At 44.7% G+C, this 10,000-nt stretch overlaps 2 protein-coding genes across 2 annotated transcripts in view; both read right to left on the reverse strand.

Moving 5' to 3' along the window:
- LOC116381722 (PI-PLC X domain-containing protein 1-like) overlaps positions 1 to 875 on the reverse strand; it is a 3,426-nt gene extending 2,551 nt beyond the window's left edge. The window contains exons 1-2 of the mRNA XM_031844106.1: positions 578 to 875; positions 333 to 452 (exon numbers count right to left, since the gene is read on the reverse strand). Coding sequence (XP_031699966.1) covers positions 333 to 438 — 106 coding nt within the window. The 5' untranslated portion in view covers positions 439 to 452; positions 578 to 875. The remainder of the gene's footprint in view (positions 1 to 332; positions 453 to 577) is intronic.
- A 1,547-nt stretch (positions 876 to 2,422) lies between these two features.
- pkd1b (polycystic kidney disease 1b) overlaps positions 2,423 to 10,000 on the reverse strand; it is a 26,403-nt gene continuing 18,825 nt past the window's right edge. The window contains exons 31-42 of the mRNA XM_031843756.1: positions 9,894 to 10,000; positions 9,479 to 9,681; positions 9,211 to 9,408; positions 8,972 to 9,126; positions 7,720 to 7,920; positions 7,122 to 7,296; positions 6,825 to 7,007; positions 6,204 to 6,308; positions 5,968 to 6,102; positions 5,691 to 5,893; positions 4,651 to 4,762; positions 2,423 to 4,567 (exon numbers count right to left, since the gene is read on the reverse strand). The exon at positions 9,894 to 10,000 is cut by the window's right edge and continues 102 nt beyond it. Coding sequence (XP_031699616.1) covers positions 3,677 to 4,567; positions 4,651 to 4,762; positions 5,691 to 5,893; positions 5,968 to 6,102; positions 6,204 to 6,308; positions 6,825 to 7,007; positions 7,122 to 7,296; positions 7,720 to 7,920; positions 8,972 to 9,126; positions 9,211 to 9,408; positions 9,479 to 9,681; positions 9,894 to 10,000 — 2,668 coding nt within the window. The 3' untranslated portion in view covers positions 2,423 to 3,676. The remainder of the gene's footprint in view (positions 4,568 to 4,650; positions 4,763 to 5,690; positions 5,894 to 5,967; positions 6,103 to 6,203; positions 6,309 to 6,824; positions 7,008 to 7,121; positions 7,297 to 7,719; positions 7,921 to 8,971; positions 9,127 to 9,210; positions 9,409 to 9,478; positions 9,682 to 9,893) is intronic.

Raw genomic sequence — 10,000 nt, forward strand, 5'->3', positions numbered from 1 at the left:
ACACACACACACACACACACACACACACACACACACACACACACACAGGTGTCATAGCAATGTCACAGTTTCAATAAACCACCAATCATCGCTGTCCATACACCTCCATTTCTATCAAATCTTTTTCAGCATTTAAAAACCCATTGACAAATCTGAATACTGTATTGTCAGAAAGTTGAAAAAGGCTTTTTTTTTTTTATAGCTCATAAAAATACATTATGGAGATGTTTTTCAAATGACAGCGGCATATGTCCTTTTTAATGTACATACACTGTCAGAAGTTGAACTGCTGTGTATTGGCTGAATGCTTTAGCAATGTGAGCAGCTCATACCTGGTATGGTTAGATCAAAGAGAGGAATGTTGTGGAGTTCGGGTGGTAGTTGCGACATCCAGTCACAGTAGCTTGTCACTTCTTGTTTGGCTTTTTTCGCAAACATTGTCCTGTCAAATTCTACAAAAAAGACAACTCAACCGTCAATCTCTGACTAATACAGCAGTTTCTGGCTAATAATGAATAAATTGCCATGAATTAAAACACATACATAGAGGTCAAGAGTTCAGAAAAATACAACTTACTTTGCCGAGGTGATTCCCAGCCTTCCTCGACCCCTTTATTACCTCAGATTCTGAAGTGCAGGAATATACGAAGAGCTGATGTTGTCATAAATTGCTGCTCATTGGGAGGCTGCAGTATTGAAGTTACTGCCTTTCTAGCACTGTGGTGAGAGAAAAGGGTGTATAAAGTGTAGTCCGACAAGTTTGTGTCACCAGGAAGCACATTGTACGAGGATATCTAAAAATAGACTTGATCTTGTGGATGAAATAGTTCTTCAGATGCTTCCTCATACCATCACCAGGCAATTCAAGTTACAATCCTGAAGATCTCGGTTTCGTTCTCTCTGGTGGCGCCTGTGGTGATACACGGTAATTGCATGTGTGTGACATTCAGTGCAGCTTCTCTGAGATGTTCAGTATGTAGAGCCTACAATATAGTAGGATACACGGTGTGTGTCAGCATCGTTGTGTTTCAGCATGAGCAAAACATACAAGCATTGTAAATTGATCCAGCAGTCATTTTATTTCCCTTAATTTATAGCTACAAAGCACCCACAATGCACCAGTTTCTTGCAGTAATAGGCTCTCTTTTTAATTCAGGGGCATCGATATTTCAGCATCATATTTTTCAGTATACCTTCTGCACTTAGTTAGCAGCATTCCATAATTACGACTTGTGGCCTGCTTTAAGTTATTACTGTGATTTATTGTGCCTGCACAGGTTGGAGAACAATAAAACTCAATTACATGGAGTTAATCAGTAATGTATGTATGTTTTGTATGTTGCGTCGTAGCATCAAAGGGTGTGTTCCCGTTGGGTTGCCGTCTTACGCTCACATAGATTTAGAGTCTATGTGTTGTATATTTCAATAGAACACCAATCTGATGAATTTTGATTTAACTCGTTTTATTGGATGTGAGGAAATTTAATTATTTATAGCACAAAGGAAAAGGTTTGAGTCTCAGGCATGTTGTAAATTCCGCTACAGCACCGAGATGTACATGCGATTGTTTCAAGGCTAACTGGGATGGGTGACCTCAGACTTATCTAGCCTGGGCCAGACCCACCATGTTCTGATTGTACGGGGTTGTACGGGTACTTGAGTCTGTACTCCTCCCAAAGACCCTGCTCCTCCAGGGTCTCACTGGCTGTTTTACTCCTCTCCAGAGGGATCCTAGGTGTCACAAAAAGGAGCCGCTTAAATCCTCTACATTTCTCAGGCTTTCATTGACCCGTAAAGAGCTTTTTAGCTCCTCTATCTATCCCTCTTTGAGACATTCTGCTGACCCAGCTGCCTGTACTTAAATTCAGATTTACTTCTAAGCACAATAGCTTATTTATTTATTGTGTTTTTGGTGACAGCGCCACCATGGCACACATAACAAAGGCCCACTTCATTGTCTCGGCTCTGCTCTCAGCTGTGTGAGAAAACGAAAAGTCAGTTGAGCAGAATAAAGCTCATGTCCATCACATTACAGAACTATACAAAACTGAAACACTGCAATGGCTTTATGATGATAGAGTAGGTCTATGATCCTGTAGCATTACGCACCTGTTCACTCCAAAACCTGAGTGCCGACACACAGACATGCGTCCTCTTTTATATAGGTGGACTGGCACTTCACCGCCACACAATGATAAGGCCATGCACACACACGAGTGATAAGTGAAGAAGTAGTCGTTGACCTCAAGACAATGTCAATTATATGATTAAAGGAAGGAACACTTTTTGGATAAAGCGTGGTCCCGTTGAAGGCACTAAACACTAAAAGAAAACGCGATCAAAATATTGATAAAACAGTGATGCAAAATTCTGTTCACAATACAGCTCTAGTACACATGAAACTGTTAGTTTTTAGGGTTTTATTGTGTTTTTATTGTGCACATTTTGTTGTTTTATTTTATTTTAAACTTTTGCCTTAGCATATACACAACTCTTATTCTATTTCTCTACTATTAAATCTGTATTCTTTGTTATAAATATCTGTTTTCTGTTCTGCTTAGTTTGCTTCGTGTTTATTTTGTTGTGACACAGAGCAATACAACCAAACCAACAGCACACATCTGGAGTGCATTGTCCGTGTATGGCAAAGTCAAGCAGCTCACATGTTTCATGTCATTTCATTTGAAAGTGACAAACACTCACAGTCGGTCTACTTGTGATTCTCCCCAGCACTAACAGTGTTTGATGCTGCGTTATCGTGTGTTGACTCATAAATCAAGGTCTTTTCCTTTAGATAGGTAATAATACGAATTACTGCTGATAACATAATCACAGAGCTGTGTTATCGTTTAAACCGAACACACGTGCACACAGCACTGTTGGACACTGTTTTCCGATTAAAAAATAAAATGCTTGAAGATATGAAACCACTTTCAGACCAAACGGTCACTTGTCTTTATTCGTCTGGAGAGTAAAATATCTCCAGAGTCTGATACAAAAATACAACAGCATATAACTGCATTTACAGGTATGCAATAGTGTAAGGAACACTATTCAATTTATACAAACACTACATTCATTACAGGCTTTTTGGTCTACATAATTGCTGGGGTTTGAAAAACGACTTACACATCTATTATGTCTTATGCCGACCCTCGGATAGGAGTTCATTATTTTGTGACAAAAAAATTCCCGCACTCAAGACACTTATTTTGAAAGAACTCATACTCTATGAAAGGCCAGAAGTCAAAATGAGTTTGATGGATTGATTCAGTATATGTCCTTTGTGTAAGTATAGCGTGCTAGAATCTCCTTTTAACCTCCACACCCTAAACAGGTGTTTTAAAAATGTGTGGTCTTCAAACCCAAGCAGAGATTCCCCCGATGACATCCTCTGGGTTATTTAGCTAGACCTGAAAAAACTCCTTCAGAACCACGGAGAACATTATTCAACTATTTTCAATGGGCCGAGAGGTTCTGCCCATGACGGGGAAATTCATACTCATGTGACAAATCAGAGGCCCTTTAACCTTTTTTCTGAATGGCACCTGCTAGCAAACAATATGAACCCATCTATGCAGTGCCAAAGAAGCAGCAAATACAGTCCAGCGCTTTGTAGCTGCAAACCACCACAGATATTTAGTCCGATCAGTCCACTTCCAGAATAAACCCAATGTCAGTCTTGCTCAGTCCAAGCCTTCCTCTTCACGGGGACTCCATCACTGATATGCCGTCTTACCCCTTCCACGCTCCTGGGTCTGGTGCTAGTGAATGCTAAATAGTCTCCTCCGTTGCCCCGTGGAGCAACTCCACCGTGAGCATGGAAGATCCGCTGAGCTGCATCAGCTGAATGAGAGGTCCCAGAATGCCACGCTCTCCTGCGGGGGAACCCGCCGTATCCAGGAGAATCTGAGGGGTACAAACCACAGATCCCAGATGCAAGCTTGGCTGCTTCAGAAGCATGGTTGTTGCTGGAGGTGCGAGGCTGGAACGGCACTGATTCAGACTCAGAGTAGGTGCTACGTGTGCGGGGATACCTGCAGACTGATGCGGCAGAGGGGTGGGGTGTGGAGGGGGCGAAAGAGAACGAGGATGGAAGGGAGACTCGCGGCTTGGGGTAAAAAACACCTGTCTTCCTGCGTCTCACTTCTGCTGTTTCCCTTCCTTCTCCTTCCAGTTCCTTTGGCCTTTGCGGTTCTCTGAACATGTCTCCACCTTTGTCCTTGTTACTGATCCACCTCTTCTTCCTCCTCCTTGTCTGAGCCTCTTCTAGTTTCATTTCCAGGTTGTGAACATCCTCAGTTATCTGATTGACCTGGTCAAAACGAGACAGCAGCGCACTGACGCAGGGCAGCAAGCGGTCCAGGTAGGGCCGGACGTCGAACCCAGCCTCGGACACTGACGAGTCCTCAGACCTCGTGGAGAGAGACGAGGACAGGGGACGGGGGGATGAAAAGGAGGAGGACAGGGAAGGGGAGCGGGAAGAGGACAGGGTGGAGAGACAGGATTCCTGCGAGGACCTGGAAGGAGGGACGTCCATACCTTCGAACTTCACCCTGTGCCTGAACTTTAAAAGGAAAAAGACGTGCGTGGAATCAGCAACATGACCCGGCTTTGGAAGGTTTGCGCCACAACTAATGCAAAGCCTACCTCTTTGGCTTTGGTGAGTCCCATCCACAGCTTGAGTCTCTTAATGAAGAACTCCACCATCTCATAGTCCTGAGGTTCAATAGTTGGACAGTACAGCTCAGCCTGCTCTGCCCTGAAGGACACAGCAATAGTTAGCAATGAAACCTACTTAATGCGGCATTTACCTGACCAAATGTTAGCTCATTGTTGGCACTCATTCATTCTTAAAATGAAAATACATCGGATTTTCCTCTGGCGCCGCCCTGAGTTTGAGGTTTTGATTGAAAAGTCTCCACAACTAGAGTATGGATTTCCATGAAATTTGGTTTAAACTTTCATGTCCCCCACTGGATGAATTTTAATCCCTTTGGTGATCCCTTAATATTTCACAAAGCGCCATCATCAGGTTGTCCAATTGGTCCGTGACCAAAATATCTGCAAAACTAATGACATCCCCATCAGCCGCAGTTGCACTAGTGCTCTGTAGTTGGTAGTGACACATTACATGTATTTGAGTAATCTTTTCAATTAATTGTACTTCTGAGAATAGTTGTCTTGCACAACAATTTTTCCTCGTACTCGAGTACATTTGCAATAGAATGTGTGTACTTCCACTCCTTTACATTGGGCTTCACACATGTTGACGTTTATGTGGCCACCGTAGCTCTCTGACATGCTTTGTTAGCGGAAGGGTATTCAGTTGGTTGCAATCTGCAACCTCACCACTAGATGCTACTAAATCCTATGCAGTGGTCCTTTAAGAGGAAACATCAGCATATTAGCTTTTCTCATTGTGAGCATGTTAGCCTGCACCGCTGTGCTTGAGTACAACCAACCAGAGCCAGTATTAACATCTTGTTGCACATGATTTTTTGAATGTTTTTTAATATGTGATCATGCTCATCAAATGTCAATTGTACAATTAGGAACTTGTCATGTTAGGAACGGATGGACACTTGGAGTTTGGGTTCCATCTAACTATTGACAATGCAGTGCAGGGATTTTGAGCTGCATATGCACACAACCATCTGCTGGTAATATTATGCGCATACATTGTGTACCTGTATGTACGGATGAGAACAGCTCCACAGAGTCTGGCTAAGAGCCAAACACTTCCCCCCACTAGTAGCAGCCCATAGATGGGGCCCAGGAGTGGGTGGACCCTGCAAAGTCTTTGGAGAGCCATTCGGCCACGCAGGATGGACAGCACCGAGACCCCGGTCTGACGTACTGACAGGAAACCCTCCACTGAACGGGAGAAGAGCTGAAACAAAGACATATCAAATACATTTTTATCTTGAGGAACACTCGATTCAGCTGAACGCCTCCTTGTCGTACCGTGTTTCCGAGGTGAATGCACAGCAGCAGCAGCAACAGCAGCAGGGCAGCCAGGGCCCACAGCTCCCTCCAGGCTCTCTGCAGCACTCTGCCGAACATCACCCACCTCCGCACGAACCTCAAGGTTCCCAGCAGCTGGAGCACACAGCAGTGGAAATGAGTAGACATTTAATAGAGTGGGGAAACCAGTGGACCAGTATAGAGATGTGTAATGATGAAGGAGAGCGCTCGATTACCTTTAGAACAAGCAGAGTGAGCAGGACGGCGGCACACTGGGAACAGCGCTGTGCCAGGAGGGCAGCACTGTGGAAGTTGATGAAGCTGTCTGGTTGGGATCGAAGCTAAATGACACACACACGTCATTGTAATGTCATCAAAGCAACACGTAGAATAGGCCATTTTGTTTTTTTAAACCAAAGTAGTAATTTTCTTTCACTATTGCTATCTGAGTGAATGAAGGGTTCGGGTTGTATGTACATGTAGGGGCTTAAGTAGCATTTGGCCCCAAATCTGTTAAATTGTTTCGCTTCAATTTATCTTTGTTACTCTTGTTATTACTATTATTATTTGCTCAGGCTTCCCTCTGTCTTAAAATAATATTTTCATATCTATTTTTTTTATTTGTTTGTTTTGGTCATTTTAAATGGACAGCCCTTTGCACCAAAAAACTGCAAGGCACAGGGTAGGACAAATACAGAATACATCATGATAATTTGACAAGCGAAGCACCGAGACTGGCTTGTCAGATGTAGGTTACCTCTAACTGGGGTTAACATACAACAAGCGCCTGCTCAGCTGACACTAATGTTGGAGGTAATCGCGACGGATCTTAAACGTTCCCTGCTTTCGTTTCTTACCTCGGAAACACAGCAGGTGGCCTGGGACACAGAACAGAACTGCAGGATAGCCGTTGCCAGGGAGAACAAGGCCAAGAGAAGCTGGAACCAGTGTCTGCACTGAGGCACATACTGGGCACGCTCAGTGGCCACGGAGCACAGCTCTCCGAACAAGATGAGGAGAGCAGAGACGAGGAGGAGAACCTGCGGTATAAAGCAAGTGCATTTTAACAGCGGAATTATTGCTGAATCTTCCGAATATGTATCACGCATTATGTCTATTCTTTATGTATTTGAAGGGATTGCAGTGTTTGTTACCGTAAGTGGCACCTGCAGGTCCAGTCCAGAGAGGGATGAAGGGATGAGGAGTGGATGGATGGAGAGAAAGGGGGTGACTCCCCGTGTCTGAGCCCACCCTAGCCGCATGGACACGCACACAAATAAACCAGACTCTCTGTGGTAGTGTGTGAAGTCCAGAGAAAGGGATTCAAACCTTGGAGGGAAGAATCCACTGAATATGGTAACATATAGAACTCAATATATGACCCATGTGTCTCTGAAAATATACATTTCATCATTACAACTGAGGGTTGAGAGGACGCAAAAACAGTCTCATCAGATGATTCAGTATCTCATGCAAAATATGCAAAATAGTTTGGCAATCTACATGAGCAAATAATCATGTAGATTATGCATTGTGTTATTGCCCCATTTGTTTGCAGAAGAAAAAAAAAATGGTATTGTTTTGCTTTTTGGCAAATTTTAATGGGGAGGCACGCCTCATTATTTTCAAAAGAGTAATTGAATCCTGTCTCGCTCTCAGAGGATTCAACATCTGAAGAGCGAAGGTATTAATAATCACGCACTCAGCTTGTCTCGGAGATGCAAGTCACCTTGCCGTCACTAATCCACTTACTGTTTCTTGCCCCAGTCTGCCATGTGCAAGTCAGCCAGGAGCTGGTGTGTTGCTCCACTGCTGTTTCCCAGAAGGACACTTTCCATGGGATTAAGGGGATGCGCGTACTGCAGCCGTGGCGATCCGATGAGGCGCAGCGTCGGGTTTTGGTGCAGGTGCGTCACCAAGGTGTGGTTGATCCACCGCTCTGCGTCTGACCAGCTGCATGAAGAGAGAATCGACCAAAGCTTTGGGTTTGTGCTGATGGTGCACGGCGCGCAAAAACCAGGACAGTCCCAATTTTAAAGTTTTTTAGTTTTTTTCTCGACAGACAATTCTCTTTCATCTCAATAATGAGACTGTGTGTATTTTTAATTTTTGGAAATTAAACTTTAAAAAGTCATGTAGTTCATTAGTCAAATAGGTTGAATTAAGAATTAAGGCCCTACCCAGACATGCACAGGACAACTTTTTCTTTTTCCATGTTTATGCCTTGATATATTTTGCTGAAGACACCGAATTTAAAATAAGTTGACTGCATGATTAGTGTGATCTAAGGACGCCCTGAGAGGCAAGTAATAAACTAAAAAATCTGGTGATCGATTTTCTAAATCTAAGTAGTTATCTCTACTGTGTTTAGGACTTAAGAACATGTGAAGAAAAAGGTTCCTTAAAAAGAATCCTAAGTGAAACAGGTTGGGAAAATAGAGTTTTGCCAGGATCACTATTCTAAGATACTTTAAAGCATTCTTGTTTTCATGTAGGCGTGTTTTAATTTCTCAATGCACTCTAAACACAACGTACATTTATTGTGTGTTAGCAAGTCATTGAGATGAAGTCCTATTTAGAACATGGGGTAGTGTGCACTTCAGCTTCTTGTGGCAGACATACTAACAAAAAAAAACGATTTTTTTTCTACCTACCAAAACCTTTTTCCACCTGTTTCACAGATGGAAATGTGTCTTTAAGAAACTTAGAAAGATTATCCTGGCAAAACCTTTTTTTCACCTGTTAGTCATAAACACACAAGAGAAAACAATATAGATCAGACTTAGAAAATGGATGAACACAACCGCCTCTCTCCCTGATGTTTGACAGGGAAAGTCGTGTGCACACCTCATGAAGACCATCTCATTTAAAAAACGGCATCATAACAATGTCTAGCCGAACAAGCAGCGTGCTACGGTCAAGGTTTTCTCCCCCAGATACAGTGTGTGGCTGCATTCGGTGCGGCGCAGTGTTTTGACAGCAGCAGGCTGAGCGTTGCCCTTACTCTCTGAGTGAGGTGAGGTTCGGGACCCCCGAGGGTGCTGTGTGGAGACGGCGTCTGACAGCAGAGTGCAGCAGCCTGCCCTGCCTCTGCTCCATGCCGTCCTGGTAGTTCACCATCAGCACCAGCAACAGGAAGAACAGCTGGCACACGCAGTGCTACAGAAAAGATGCAGAAGTAAATGAACAAAAAGATGCAAAGACAAATCGCCGGCCAATTTTAAAGTTAGGTTTCATTCTCACCCTCATGAGTGATCGCAGAGCTCGGACTTTGCGGGCCTCCTCTTTGGCCTGCAGCAGCCCGTAGCCACACGGCGGTCTGACCTTCCCCCCTGGCTCCCCGAACGCCCTCACCACAGTGCTCTCCTGAGCCAGCTGCTCCTCCACCTCCGGATCCACAGGCCTCCACAGTGCCGTGTGGATTAACGCCTGCACGCACACCTGAGCGAGGAAGATAAATCACAGGAGTCAATCCACCAAAAGATCCAAAGAGTTGATTGGATGAACTCACCTTGAGAGGTTCCAGCAGCAGAGCGGAGGCCAGAAAGGCAGAGAGAGCGGACACAAGCCACATGAGGACGACTGTTCTGGACAAGAAGCTCCCGTAGAGTCCGGCCACGGCCAGGCACGCTCCCAGCAGCACCGCCACCAGGGGGTAAATCACACGCAGGGCCCAGGCAGGGAGCAGCCAGCCGGGCTGACAGCGAGCAACTCCTGGGATGATGGGGGGGGGGGGGGGGAATTGAGCAGCAGATATCTCAAAACACTGTTCACACCAGATCATCAGATGTGATTAGAAATATACCAATTGTCTATTTACTGGGTGTTTTTATCACACAGTCTAGCACAGTGATTCCCAACCGTAACTGTGTACCCCTGGGGACAGATTGAGGAGAGTTCACCCAACAGGGCTGTGGGTCTAGTACCTATGCGCGTGGTGAAGGAGGAGCGCGTGGAGTCAGGAGACGGGCTGGGCAGGAAGGTGCTGGCCACGGAGTCCACAGATGCCCCAGAGGGACACCTGTAGAGTCCT

This window comes from Anarrhichthys ocellatus, unplaced genomic scaffold (assembly GCF_004355925.1).
Source record: "Anarrhichthys ocellatus isolate YVR2014 unplaced genomic scaffold, GSC_Weel_1.0 scaffold4, whole genome shotgun sequence".
Classification (NCBI taxonomy): domain Eukaryota; kingdom Metazoa; phylum Chordata; class Actinopteri; order Perciformes; family Anarhichadidae; genus Anarrhichthys; species Anarrhichthys ocellatus.